This window comes from Platalea leucorodia (genome assembly GCF_965183815.1).
Source record: "Platalea leucorodia genome assembly, chromosome: 10".
NCBI lineage: Eukaryota > Metazoa > Chordata > Aves > Pelecaniformes > Threskiornithidae > Platalea > Platalea leucorodia.
Genome location: NC_138832.1, coordinates 13,510,204 through 13,525,234, shown reverse-complemented (window position 1 = coordinate 13,525,234; position 15,031 = coordinate 13,510,204). Strand labels below are relative to the sequence as shown.

At 45.5% G+C, this 15,031-nt stretch overlaps 1 protein-coding gene across 1 annotated transcript; it reads left to right on the top strand.

Annotated features, from left to right (window-relative positions):
- Positions 1 to 552: 552 nt before the first annotated feature.
- LOC309595646 (transcription factor SOX-3-like) lies at positions 553 to 1,509 on the top strand (the record flags this gene model as incomplete). Its single annotated transcript, XM_082322879.1, has 1 exon — positions 553 to 1,509. The coding sequence occupies one exon, from the start codon at positions 553 to 555 to the stop codon at positions 1,507 to 1,509; it is 957 nt and encodes a 318-aa protein (XP_082179005.1).
- Positions 1,510 to 15,031: the final 13,522 nt, after the last annotated feature.

Genomic DNA, 15,031 nt, shown 5'->3' with positions numbered 1-15,031 from the left:
AGCTGCGGGAGCCCCACCGGCCTCTCTGCACCGCGCAGCCCCGGCTCTGCCCCGTCCCGCCGCTTGGGCCGCCAGCCCAGAGCCGGGGCCAGGTGCAGGGCTTGGGGGCTGCAGGGTAGCGGCGCCCGGGGATGCGGCGGGGGGATCCGGCATCGGCAGCCCCGAAACGCCAACTTTTTGGCTCCCCCACCCCCCAGCTGGTCAGCTACGGGCGTCGGGGCTGTCGGGAACCGCTCGCTGATTGGCTGCCGCCCGCTCATTTATAGCCCGTCAATCAAATACCCCTGGGATTGGTGTGCGCATCGCTTGGCGCTGCCCGCGGGACGCGCTCCGCACCGCTCCGCAGGCGCGGCCGCCGCAGCAGCACCAGCACCTCGGGGAGCGGCGCCTCCGCCTGCCAGGCAGAAAAACTTCCTCCTACTCCCACAGCAGCTGCCCAGGCAGGTTCTTTCCCCTTCTTTTTTTTATTTTTTTTATTTTTTTTTAACTTCCTCTCCCCGATCTGGTGCCCGCCTGCCCGCCGCCCTGGCGCACCTCTTGCCAGCTCCGGCCATGTACAGCATGCTGGAGACTGAGATCAAGACGCCGCAGCCCACGCCGGGCAGCGCCGGGGGCAACCCCGCTCCGGGGAGCAACGGCAAAGGCGGCGGAGCCGGCGGGGCCAGCAGCGGAGCGGGAGCCGGCTCGGACCAGGACCGGGTGAAGCGCCCCATGAACGCCTTCATGGTGTGGTCGCGGGGCCAGCGGCGGAAGATGGCCCAGGAGAACCCCAAGATGCACAACTCGGAGATCAGCAAGCGCCTCGGGGCCGACTGGAAGCTGCTGAGCGACGCAGAGAAGCGGCCCTTTATCGACGAGGCCAAGCGGCTGCGGGCCGTGCACATGAAGGAGTATCCGGATTACAAATACCGGCCCCGAAGGAAGACCAAGACCTTGCTGAAGAAGGACAAATACTCGCTGCCCGGCAATTTGCTGGCCCCGGGGGGGGGCAACGCGGTGAGCAGCCCCGTCGGGGTGGGGCAGAGGATTGACACTTATGCCCATATGAACGGCTGGACCAACGGGGCTTACTCACTGATGCAAGACCAGCTGGGCTACAGCCAGCACCCGGGCATGAACAGCCCCCAGCTGCAGCAGATGCACCGCTACGACATGACAGGCCTGCAGTACAGCCCCATGATGTCCACGGCCCAGACCTACATGAACGCCGCCTCCACCTACAGCATGTCCCCCGCCGCCTACGGCCAGCAGCCCTCCACGGCCATGAGCCTGGGCTCCATGGGCTCGGTGGTGAAATCCGAGCCCAGCTCGCCGCCTCCTGCCATCACTTCCCATTCGCAGAGGGCCTGCCTGGGAGACCTGCGGGATATGATCAGCATGTACCTGCCCCCGGGGGGGGATGCCACAGACCCTTCCGCCCTGCAGGGCAGCAGGTTACACAGCGTCCACCAGCACTACCAGAGTGCCGGGACTGGCGTGAATGGTACCGTACCACTAACTCACATATAAACTTGGCTGCCCCGGACGGCTCCCCGTCTTAATCCCTAACCCCACCACCGTTCCCTGACTACACCGGGACGTACGGCAGTGTTGCTCGGCTTAGCAGACTTAATACTAACTTTGGAGAAATTTTAAAAAGGAAATCCGTTAGTTGTGTCCTTTTTTTTTTGTACAAAAAAAATATTCGAGAAAGCTGTTATTTTAATAGATCACACCTCCTGCCTCCTAAAAGCCGCTGTGAAGCTTTTAAACCACGGCAACTTCTTTCCTTGTTTCTGCTAGGTTGGGCACTGTTTTATTCGCTTAAAAGTTTTTAAAAGATCTTGCATCTTCCAGTTTGGTTTCTAGCGTTGCAATGACATAAAAAAAAAAAAAAAAAAAAAACCAAAAAAACCCAACAAACACCAAACCGGCGGGCTTTTGTTTTTAAACTCAGTTGTTCACATTATCGTTGTGGTTTCTTAAGTGTTTTGTTCTTCCCACCTTATCGAGCCTCGCTTGGTTTCTGTCCACAATCTGTAGCTTTCACGACTTTTTAACTTTAGGGTTTTGTTCCTTAAAAAAAGGGGGAGGTGGGAGAGAGCTGTGCGGGTCGCAAACGCATTTCTTTTATTTATAGTAAGTTGTGTGTCTTGGTTTTTCTTAAGCTGTAAACTTATGTAAATTGGTTTGTGAATTTTACTGTGAACCATGTTTTGACATATCGGATGGAGAAACGTTTTAGTTTTGTTTACCGGATTTCTTCCAAAAAAAAAAAAAAAAGTCATCGAAACACTCCTTCCCTCTCCCTGTCCCTAGTCCTCGTTTGCTTCCTTCTTCCAAACGAAGAGAGATCAATAAATTTTATATCAGGCATGTCGGCAGTCTCCGGGCGGTTTGTGCGGGGGCGGGAGCGCAGCCGGTCCCTCCGCGGCGGCGGGGAGCCCGGAGCGGGGGCAGCGGGCTCCTTCCCGGGGCTCCCCCCCCGGGGCTCCCCGCAGCAGTCCCCGTCCCGCTGCCCGGCCGAGAAGCCCGGGAGCTGCCATCGCATTCGGCCGGGTTTCTGCGCCTGCTGCGCCGTGGTGTATTTTGGCTGGGGAAAGGGGGGCGGGAGGAGCGCTCCTTCGGGTTGATTTTCTTCTAAGGAAAAGCAGGACCCGGGCCGGGAAAGCGTCGCTGTGCTACTGAAGCTGCTGCTCTCCGGGCCGCCGGCCACTTGTTGCCTCGCCGCCCGGCTGGTTTCTCTCGGCCGCCGGGGAGGGAAGGGGGTTACACGTGTGCGCCTCGGATTTTTTTGCTCTGGAGGATTTGCCTAGAAACCCGAGCTCATCTGAAATATTTACAAAAGTAAAACCCGTTGGGGAACTCTTAATTAGACTCTATTAAAAATGAATGGTTACAGGAGTCCCCAGAGAAAATAAATAATTCAATCTTTTCAGTATGTTTGACGAGTGTGTTTTTAGTCTGGACAACTTTTCTTTCCTTTTTTTTTTTTTTTCTTTTTTTTTAGGGGTCTGCGTTATTCCTGGCTGTATTTCTGTGGGCGCTGCGGAACAGCCCCGAGCTGCGGTCCCCGCGGAGCGCCGGGGCCGCCGGCCGAGCAGGAGACCGCGTATCCCTCCCTCTGCTCGGCGGCAAAGGCCGTGCTCCCGGCCGGCCCTCCGAGCCTGCCGCCGGCTCCTCCTGGCTCCGAGCGGCGGCCCGGCGGGGCCGCGGGCCGGGCTCCGGGCTCGCCGGGCCGGGCGGCCGCTCGGCAGCCAGAGCTCCTGTGCAGGCGGACGGTCAGTGCACCTCGCAGAGCAACCCTCCCTCCAGCCGCTGCCTTCCGTTTGCTTCTTCTTACATTTTCGCTTTTTGTCTTAGTACAGAAGGAAAGGGAACGGGAGGGTGCTTTTGTTGTTTGGTTTGGTTAAAGGGGCCTGCTCTGCTCGCCCCGTACGAACAGCGGCTCCGGGGGGACTTCGTGCCCCTCCGCTGCCCGCTTGCGGCGGCCGAGACCTGCCGGGGGCGGTGGGAGCCCCCTTCCCTTCCCCGCTGCTTTCCCCCCTTCCCCGCCGCTTTCCGCCCTCCCCGCGGCCGGGCAGCGGCCCCCGCGCCTCCCGGTCCCGCAGCGCGGATGCCCCAGCGGCAGCGCCTGCCTCGTTCTCCGCCGGGAAGCACGTCCAGGCTGGGTCAGGGCCTTCCTCCGGCACTTTCAAGAGGAAAATCAATGTTCTGCAAACCACACCGAGAGTCTCCTCTGATGCCTGCTCCTGGCCACCCGGGGAAGGGGGAGTGCGAGAAGCAGCTGCTGCAGGTCCTCAACCCGGGGAGAGACCCCGGGGCCGCGCACGCTGCCCCCTGCACGGACAAGCCCCTGGGGCCGTCTGCCCTCTGGTCTGTGTGGTAAGCCTCTGGCACCGCACAGGCTCCGCTCTGCTCAGGAACAGCCGTGCTGGAATTGGGGGTAATCACTTTGCAAATGAGAACCCAATGTGTTTAATAGTCTCAGCTCAGCTCCTTCCATAACATTTCTGGTGAAATTTGGCAAACCTATGGCGTTGCTTTCTCCTGTTTGCGCTGCTACTCTTCAGGTAGTACCTGTTTGTGCCTGTTACAAGCTCTGTGAGGAGAAGCAGCCCCATAACCCGGAGGTTTGAAAGAAGGTGATAAGACCAGCGGTGTTGGTACAGTACATGGAGATATGCAGGGAGGGCAGCAGCAGATCCCATTTCATCTCAGCTGGGGGTCAAACTGCTCCCCAGTGCTCTCCAGAACTGGCAGTGCCAGGACAGCTCTGGGAAGGGACCTGTTCCCTGAAACAGGTCTCCCTCAGCCTTCCCAGACAGATGAGCGGTACAAGTCTGACTAAAGTGAGGGCTCCTGAACAGGTGAGCTGCTGTCAGCACTAAAATTGTATTTGATATCTTCAGAGTTGAATTGCAGCTGCATCATTATAAGTAGTTGTTCTCTTCATCCGAGTTCTTTGGAAGTGGATTCTCTCCCATGAAAGAGGAGAAACACTGTTCTTCTAAGGTTTGCAGTATTTAAGTTCAAGTTGTCCTCCTCATTTGCCATAAGTCAGGGCCTAAGGAGAGTTTGTGAGCAAGTCCCTGAGGGGTTATGGAGAGATGCCTCTGTATAAACTACCTTGTTCTCTCTGAAAGCTCATCTCAGTGCTTTGGCCTGTGGATGCTTTTCCGGAGCTGCTGATTTTGAGATGCCCAGACAAAATCCTCCATGCAGTTTTCAGATTCCTGGGGCTGAACTTTTTCCTGAAGTTCATAAGTTGTGGGTAGAGCTTGTGGAAAGGGTTGTAAACAGGCACAGACCACTGGATGGGGGAGAGACCCATTGCAAGCCAAAAGCAATGAACCCAGCCTTGTACATAAGTACAAGTAGAGATGCAGCCTCTTCCCCGAACACGAGTGTTTTCCATCAGAGAGCCAACAGCATAGAGGGAGACATTGCCTGAAAGACAACTTTTTTTCAAAGAGCACTGTTATATCTTTTGCTCAGACTCAAGAAATTCTCCTCACGAACAAATGCAGAAACATGTTCCCTTTAGAATTAATCAAGGTATATTTTATTTGTACTGAACTTTATTTTTAAATTTTCAGTGTATTCTGGACATAGACATACATCCTGCATGCATTAAATCTAAATGTCTTTTGAGCAATGCCCATGCAGGATTTCAGACTCCCACTTGTGTGGGAGGGATCAGAATCGAGCCATTAACATTCTCAGGGAGAGCAGGTGAAGTTACAAAACAGTTGCGTACGAGACATGTTGGCTCTGTGGAAGATGCGTCTGCACAGGATCCTTTGCTCCAGAAATCCACAGCACTTTGCAAGGCAGGGCTGTAAGTGAAGTGCTGAGTTGTTGCATGTGCAAAATCATTAGCAATTATTTGCACAGTTAAAAAAACTACAGCCTCATTCTAGAACATCTAGAATAGATGCAAGTGCATTCATTATCCTTAGAAAGACTGAACATCGGCCGTGGAGAGGTTAATAATGCTAGCATTTAAGTGTAATGACAATATTTAGGCTTTTGCGTTAACACTTTTTTGAATGGAAGAGTGGAAGATCACACTTGGTGCTTCAGTTAGTCTGTCAAAAAACAGCGTATTGAGTTACATGTTGATGGTTCCTTCCTGCAGAGTTTATTTATTTCAACAAAAATTGGTAAGTGAAAATATTCTAAATTAAAGTTTTGAGACAGTCTGGTTGGGGAGAAAATTCTAATAATTAGCAGAGGAATCTGGTTATGGGTATTTTAAGAATATTTTTAAAACCACACATTTTTGTATTTCTTTTTTTTTGCTATAAGAAGATATGAATATTAAATTCAGTAAAAGGCATATGTTTAGCATAAACACTTTATGAAAGCATTTATAAATCAGTGCTTTCCCATATCAAACATCAGACTAAGAAAGTATACTTCTCAGGAACATTAGAAAGATAGGAACTTGTCTAACTATCTCCCGATATTAATAGAAAGAATTATTTCATAGGAATGAATACAGTAGAAAAGATGAAGTTAGGTGATGTTCAGGACTGGAATGTTGCTGCTATTCCCAATGCCTGCCAAAGTGTGAAGTTTGATACGGCTTCTTTTCTACTTATATATACCTTTATCCTAGATTTATTGTGGTCAAGTCCAGTTAATTTACATGGTGCAGATTCAGATTCTTTCTATGGGAAACCTGGAGTGGCAAAACACAGAAATCTTAAAGAGAAAGAGATAAAATTTGAATCCATTTCTTTTAAGATTTCTCAAGGAAGGAGTGGAGAGCTGTTATTGCAGATCTGTTTGCATGGGGTAACTTGGTGGTTAATGCAGATTAAGTTTTCCAGAATAGTTTCCCATATGCCTTTCTGTTGTGACTTTTTACTGATGCCACTGGATGCAATAATTGCAACACAGTGACTTATTTCACAACAGAATGTACTCAGGATGAGGAATTAATTATTCTTTGCTGTGAATACCATTCACAGCCAACTTCTTTGTGTTGCTAGTCAAGTAAACAGGATTTCAGATTTGTCTCTTCCAAAGGCATCCTCAGAAGCTCTTTATCCATTTTATACCTCAGTTTTCCAGTTTCTAAAATGAGATCTATACCCATTTAATGCAGCAGGGGAGGTTACAATGCATGTGAGTGAGTGTGTGTGTGTGAGAGCAAGAGAATGGAGGGGGATGTCACAGTAAATCCAGAGAGAGATGTATTTATACCTTACCTGTGATTAGAAAAAAAAAAAGTATGTACCACTTAAATGTTATTTAAGTCAGCGTTAAGCTCAGCATGCTTATCTTTATTGTTGTTCCTAAGTTCAATTATACCATCTTTATGCCAGGTTATTTTTATTTGGTAATACATCAAATTAAGCTAAATAAATCTGAGCATGATATGGCCTGGTTTAAAAATGCTTGTGCTAATGTAACTGAAGTCTCCAATTCATGTCCACATGATGAAGCAGTTGTGGGGTTTTAACACATTACTGCTCCAGAGCTGTTTGCTCAGTTGATCTTCTGGAAATCACTACATCTTTTTCTGTGCTTTGGCCATCACAGTTCACATGCTGGTGGATTGGTGCAAACTCACCCCGGCTGATGGGTAGAAGTGTGAAACATAAACTACTGCCTAAGCTGTGCTGCTTCCAAAGAAATGCAAAGTGAACCAGGTTCTCAGAGCCCCAAATTGCTATGTGTATATTCCATGCGCACAGCAGCCCAGAGCTTGAAAAGAGTCAGGCATAAGTGGGGCAGGGCCTAGGAATAAGAGGGAAATTAAGCAATATTAAAAACTTGTGAGCTTCTGTCATTTATCTCTTCTGGGGCTTCTGATTGAGACTTCTGGCCTTGGTGAGCTTTTTTCTTTGTCTCCATGAAGAATATTATGCATCTTTTCTATACAGGCCATAGGAAATAGTATAGCAGTGATTGCACCAAGCCTTCAGGATTTCCCCTTTGTACTAGACTCGGCTTATTCATTTCATGCATCATCATTCACAGCTTGCTGTGCTGATTTCAAAAATTCTATACATCTACTTGACACAAAGGGGAGAGACAGAACATAGTGGTGGACGTGCTTTAGGTGCATGTAACGACTGTTCTTGAATGCCATTTGCAAGGGAAGAAATCTTGAAAGTCAATGGGAACTTTGCCCATTCAGAGTTCAGGATAAGGCACTTGGCATTGATTTCATTTTCATTGTACTGTGCTGCCTAGTCAGAAAAGCTTCTCTTCCACAAAGTTAAGAAAAGATATTTTAATCCAAATCATTCTTGCCTTTTTTTTTTTTCCTTGCCTTTTTTTTTTTTTCCTTTAGCATTCACTGGGCAGTTTTTATTTTACAGCCTGTAAACAGCAAATGTCATAGTAGGAATTCCTTTTAACAAGTAAGTTATACTTTCATTATTGAGCAAAAAGTTCCTTTCTTTTAAACTTTAGTCTGTTAAACAGGTGAACATTTGTGAAACAGGTGTGAATTTTTAATGAGCGTACCAGAGCTGGGATAGTAACTGGATTAATTGTCATGCCCCTAAAGTAAAAGGAAGTAAAGGAACTGAATACACAAACTGTCCAACTTATGCATCGAGGTAATTCTGTGTAGTTTTCCAGGCATTCAGCAGGTCTGCATGAGTTGCTGCAGTAAGGATTAGCCCTGTCTGCATTCTCTCAGGGAACGTCCTAAGAACAGTTGAAGTTTTTCTGACTTGGCCGATTTTGTGCAAAGCATGCAATGTTATAACAAAAGGTTTTTTTTAAACTATTCTCAAAGTAAGGAGAATAACTTCTTGAAAGTATTTTGCTTCCTTTCCCAATAACTCTTCTGCTCTTCCTCTCTCAATAGATTTCAGTCTGTACTTGTGTCAAAGGGGAATAATTTTAGCCAAGAACAAGACGTTTTAATTTGAAAGTCCTGTGTAAGCAGGTGCTAATAGTTTTGTATTAATCGTTAAAGGAAATAAGGATTCTTCTGTTGTTTTTTTTTTTTTAGACATCAGTATAACAAAAAGATTATTTAAGAATTTAGACTGTGGTGGCGTTGAAAGATCTGCTGGAGATCCTGGAGTAGGAAACATGATTGGTTTTGCCTCTAACAGAGGACTGTCCATCTGTGCGCTGGAGTTACTTTGTTATTCAATGACGGACAGGCCAATTAACGATAGGAGGAGACTTGTGAGCTATATGGAGAAGCACCACACTACCAAAATCTGGCAGATCGTTTGGATTTCCTGTCACATGAAACTTCTCCCACAATCATTTTCTCTTCAATTATTTAAGAGAGGACTAGAATTTAGGCCAGCCTAAGCAGATTTCGATAGCACTGAACAAGCATTAGATGAGATTTTGCAGTCCTATGTCTGATTCCTGTGTTCTGGTTCTGCTTGGATCCATCTCCCTCCTTGATCCTGCCAAGATTCAGAAACTGGATAGGAACATAGCCTCCACATCTAGGGGAGTACTGACCATGCGGTCGTAATCTTTTTTTGACAAATGCATTTTCAACTGGGCTGTCAGAATGTCAGTTCAGGATACTGCTCTGATACAGACAATCTTGAGAAAGTTCATTTCTCCTTACACTGAGGTTTCATCATGGGAAAATCCCTCCTTTCCTAACAGAACTACTGATTTCTACTCTTCATCAAATTATTGTTCCACAGAGCTTCACACCAGAAGCTTGTTAGTAGCCCCTAGCCAGTTGCTGACGAGATATGAAGATATTGCTGACATCACGATATTGCAAGAATTGGGTGCTGAGCACCTCTGTACCTGGCTCAGTATAGGACTTTCAAGAGGAGGAAGGGGGACTAACAGAAAATACTGCCCAGGAGTAGTGTTGGGAAAGCACTGGCAGGCGCTTGGTGCTTGATCTGTTTCATCTTCAGTGCAAAGTAGGTAGATGAGGTAGCAAATGTCCTTTTGTCTGTGTCCCCTTACAGGCAAGCCAGTCTGGGTTGAAAGCATTGCTAAGTAAGTGAAGCCAGAGTTTCTGTATCTGGATGGAATCCAGAAGAAGAAGGACAACTTGATGCTGAAGTAAGGGCATACTAATTTCCTCTGAAAGTGCTCGTGGTTATAGCACAAGCTTGTCTTTGTGACAAGGTAGTAGGTGAATGTGGTCTTTGAATGAGAAGTAGTCTATAGGGTAACTTCCTTGGTGAGTTTCAAAACTGTGATGGCTGAGATTGTTACCAACCCATGAGAGAATTTCCTGAACAATTCCTAATAAGAACGACTGTGAGTTGTAGGTTTTAAGATTTCTACCTTGGCTTGCCCATAGAAGCACTGGGAAGGGAAGAGAAGAAGCAAGTGGAACAGACTTGCATCATCAGGGAGATAAGAAAGTCATAAGAAAGTCAGGGTTATAAGCATAGGGCTAAGCAGCTCAGGTGGGAGGGAGAGGATTTGGGTTTACCTTGCCTACTTCATGAGAAACAAGAATGCTTCCAAAGCGAGAGCAGGTGACTTTCATCAATTGCATCACAAATTTTGTTGCAAAAATAACCCGCTTTTTATTTTAACATGTTTTAGACTGTGAGCTTTTCAGAGGAATAGGACTTGTTTTCCCCAACTTCTAAAGCATTAGGTGTGATTTTGATGATCACACTCATTCATGTATCTAAGCAGGTTTAATCACCATTTGTGCCTGTCTTAATTTCAGCTCCAAAGACTGGCAGCCCAAAGGGAAGTGTGGGAAAGCAAATAGTAACCCACAGCATGGGAGGTAAGTGAAAGCTGTGGCTCTGTGAAACGCATTGTTCCAGCTAAACTGAGACCCTTTCCTTTTCTTTGAAGCCTTATAAGGCAGTGTTGGTGATTTGCAGTGGTGCATGTGGAAGGGAGGACTAGAGACAGAGTGCCAATTTAAAAGTAGGCTTTTATGATTTAATCACAAATATCGTTCTCTTGCTGCAGACATGAGAAGTACGCATATAGAAAATGGCATTGTGACAAATAGTACCAAGAGGGTTTTTTCTGAGTCCATTTAGTGAAGGCTGGGCAGGGAGGTTAGATGTAAAAAAGGAGAATGATACAACTAATGGAGATGGAAGGGGAAGGCCCAAAGCTAATGGGATGAAAGGAGTTTATCACCTTGAAACATGTATGTTTCACTTCTGAGGATTATTTAAAACTGTGAAGAAAAAAATGCAATGTTATTTTGTATTTAAAATACATCTGTATTTTCTAGGTCTCGTAGTTATTTTTTCAATATGCACAACGTGACTAGAATCTAGCTTATCCTTACCTTGAAGTGTGAACACAACAGAAAAATCAGTTGTAGCTAATGAATGAGCAGGGACAATAGAGATCTACTGGCATTTGTCCCTAAAATCTCTGTGTGAAGGGGAGGACAGGGGAGCTTTGGGAGGGAGCTAGCCCAGATCCGCTGAATTTCGATGAGGATTTCTCTAGTTTGTCTCCCATTCTGGTTGGCTGCATTATTATTTATTTCATCACTCAAATTGTGGTAGGTGCTGCTTGCCTTACAGTATGAATAACAAGCTGTTGGGCTCAGTAGAGTTCACTTATGCAGTAGGTGAGAATAATTCTCTCCTCTGCAGGAACTGCTGGGTAAAATTTAATAGTCTTGGCTGTGCCCCAGGGGGTTAGGGTAAAGGATCATAATGGTCCCTTCTGACCTTAAAATATATAAGTATATAAAAATATCTAAGTATATACTAGGATTGTATCCTGGCCACAGTACAGTCAACGGCTTCCCCCTACAGTGTCTTCTCTGACATGTTACAGTCTAAAAGCTTAGGAAAGACACAGCGTGGAGCAGCATGACCGCAACAGATGATGTGAGGGAATAGGTAGACTACTAAAAGAAGGTCCTGTGGTTACTTGGATGTGTCATATGGCATACATATATGAACATATAGCCTTTGGCACAGGAAATGTCAGGAGATTATGCATAAATGCATGTGTTCATGTACATTCCCTTGCATCCCTGCAGTAACTTTTGCTAAATTATAGGATATAAAAGTTACTTAAATAACTGTTGGATCAAGTAACACAGAAAATAAACACATACTATCAGGTCCCCATGTTATCCCAAAACGGTGCTGCCATATTCCTACTTCTTTATTTGATGGCATCGTTCATATTCATTGTTAAACTTAACCTGAAGAGACATTGGTAATAGTTCTCTGGTAAAATTTGACTAATCATAAACTGAAAATAGCAACTTTTCCACCTGAAACATCTGTCTGAGCACATTCTCATTCCCTTGGTCCAGTGAAGTGCATCATTTTCAGATTGGAATATGTCAGTAGGATCAGCTGTTAAATGTTTGACAACATTTCTATTTCAGCAGCCTTAAGCACTTTCAACATTTACAGGCTCCTGAGGTAAGAGGGAAAGGGAAGATAACACCTAGCTAGTGTTAATTATTCTGATGGCTGAATACTGAAGAACTAGTTAGGAGTGCATTGTCGAGGTGTCTTTAGAGCCAATAGGCTAGGAAGCTATTTTTATAATGAAAAATTTAGATCATGTAGAAATTGCCACGCATATCAGAGATCCTTGGGATATGCTGGCAGTTAGAGAAGATGGCAGATTTCACAATCCAGTAATGATTTGTCATTTGCTCTTAAGGAGTCTCTCAAATGTCATGGCTGTGATAGAGGTACTGTACAGATGTACAGGAAGAGTATGTGCTTTCAATTAAAGAAAATTAAATCAGGTAAAGGGAAGGTGACCAGGATGTTGATGCAGTCTTCCCAGGTGTCAGTACCTGGGATGTAGCATGCATGCCTGCGCCACATTGTCAGTCACCCAGAGCAGTTAGAGAAGTTTGAGACCACAGCTAAAAGATGACTTTGGGGCAAGAGGTCTAGAAGACATTCTCAGGAAAGATATAAAGAGGTGGACATATGTGGGACTACGTGATGACTAGTGAAGGGAGTAAGAAGCCTGCATAACACCTGAAGGATGCAAAAAGAAAAACTAGTACTGTTGAGTGGCATCCTGTGACACAACCAAGAAAAATGGGTTAGATTTAAGGAGGATTTTATCAAAGGAATGCCAGGAAAATAAAAGTCAGACGTACAACGTTCTCTCCAGGAGAACATTTCAGATGTTAAAACAGGACTGGATAAAATATCTGTGAACTGCAGAGAAGAATCTTGTGTTGGAATAAGGGGAGATCAGTGTTTCATGGCTGTTCTCTGCACGTAATTCCTATGAGTCACCACTGGCAGTTAACATAGGCTGGTCAGTTTGACTTGTGTTTCCAGTAATTTTCTCTGTATTGTTTTCCTGTGTGAACTCAGGCTTTGTCTGAGCTCGAGCACTCGGTCATTTGTAAAAGAATTGATTTGCTCTGATTGAAACATATGCGATCAGGTGCATTCCTGAATGTCATGGAAGCCTGGGAGTGCTATACTGGGACAGAACTTGTGGTGTGATAATAATTCCTAATTTTGGGGTTGTTTTCCCTGTTAGATCTCAAAGCACTTTGGAAAGGAAATCCGTGCAACTCAGTTACATTAGGAACATGGTCCAGGGACACCCAGTAAGGCAGTGGCAGAGCCAGTAGTCTTAGATGTCTTAGCCTTGTCTCAGACTGATGCTCCGCCCACTGTTTGGAAGAGAAATTTCAGAACTGGGCTTATTATTGTCCTGTCTGCAGCATGTCCTTATGTTGATGATGGCTCCAGAAGAGCTCCAGCATCCCTAAGAGGGAATTGATCCCAATTTCCTCCTTACACCTCTGCTAAAGGTTACTGGCCTTGGAAAGGGAAGTGTATATATGCCGGCTCTTCAGCCACTGCATACTAGCTTAAACTAATCATGTTTTCAAATATACTGGACTACTTACGATAGAGGGCTGGTAATCTTGGTGTGTCATATGGGCTTTGTCACCCTGGTAGTTGTTTCCTATTTTTCCCCAGTGTGAACTTCCAGAGCTTATCTAGGGACAGCCAAACTAGTAGTGTCTGAGGATGGCTCAGCCACTCAGCCCTGTCTGAGCCTTCTTGGAGGCTTTGTGTGATGGCTTTGGAGATATGAAGGATCTGCATGCCCTCCCTGGTGCTGACAAGGTCCTCTGTGTGTTTGTAATTTGTGGAAGGTGCTTCATGCTACAAGCTAGGTGGAACTTCAGAAACCAGTCAATACAAATTCACTCAAGTATTTTTAATTTAAAGATAAAATTAAATTCCCTTCCTCCTCCCAATAAACAACCACACTTAAATATTGGGCTTAATTTCACTAAAAATATAATCTCTTGAAGCGTGTATCATGCTTTTCATTAAACACAAAAGGCATTTTATGTGTTTTGCAGTAAAGTATACAAATGAATCCTAAAGACAAGAAAAGATAATGGGAATTAAAGTCTATCAGTGTTCCCTTGAAAAATTTCTAAATTGTAGGGATTTTATGTAAGTTTATTTTGTTTCAAATCAATTCTGTGGAAGGGTAACTTGTAGCTGAGTTTGCTGCTGGTTTGATGCATCCGTTGAATCTATTAGCAGCTGCAAAATTCCAGGAGCCTGGCCTTTTCATGAGTCAGTGACCATGTAATTGGCCATGGGATTTATTCAGCCTTTTCATTCTATGTGACCCTTCCGTACAGCAACCTACCAAAACGTCCCAGTTAAATTCTGTGGCTTTATGTTGTGCATTCTGAATGAACAGCTTACAATTTAGAATTCATTTTCCTTGCATATAGAACCAGATAAAATATCATAATAATGGCTGCCTGCTTGTTTGTATCATTGTTAAAGCTTAAAGTATACAACCTGACTTTAAAACATAGTGAACTGGGCCTTTGTGAGCAAAGGGCATTGGATTTGTTCTCTGTGTCTGCTTTGGGTACTGCCTGGAGCCAACTGACATCAGATATTTCTGCAAGCCAGTTACTAAATGGACCATCAGGAATGGACACAAGCACATGCAGAAGGATAAACGGTCAAGCACATAGTCAGCCCCCATCTTGCAAAGGTCTTAAAATACTGTGACTTAATCATTTAGCAACACTATTTGAGCAGTTTCAAACATAACTACTCTTGGGAGCCAGCTCCCTTGTCTTTATCCGCCCTCTGGCTGGGAGCTCTGGGTGTGGGAGGAATGCAGGATTGGGTGCTTATCTCTTCATCTCGTCTCTGCTGTGTTTTGAGTTGCTAACTTGAGTGGTGATGTGCCTGGAAAAGATTGGCTGGGGGAGGTCGGCTACTGCACTGATAGGTGCTTGTGGGAATGGAGGTGGAATATATATGGGGATTACAGTTTTTGTATTGTGGTCCAGATTCTTTATTCTAAAACCATGTAGTATAATTGAAATTACATACTTTCATGTGCATGTTGTACATCCTCAGTAAAACAGCTTTATGTAAGCAATAGGCCACAACTGGGAGTCTACCCAGAGGTTATCATCTGTGTGAGAGTTGTTGCTTCTAGCACTAATGGTCAAGATTTCGATCTGTGTTATACGCTTTAGTGTGGAATAACTAGTTTTACAAAGGTGTGGCTGAAATAAAAATTTACTGTAGGTTTCACTTCCAAGGCCTATAGTGTGACAGGATTACAACTGCAGTATCATCTAGGAGAACTCTGCAAA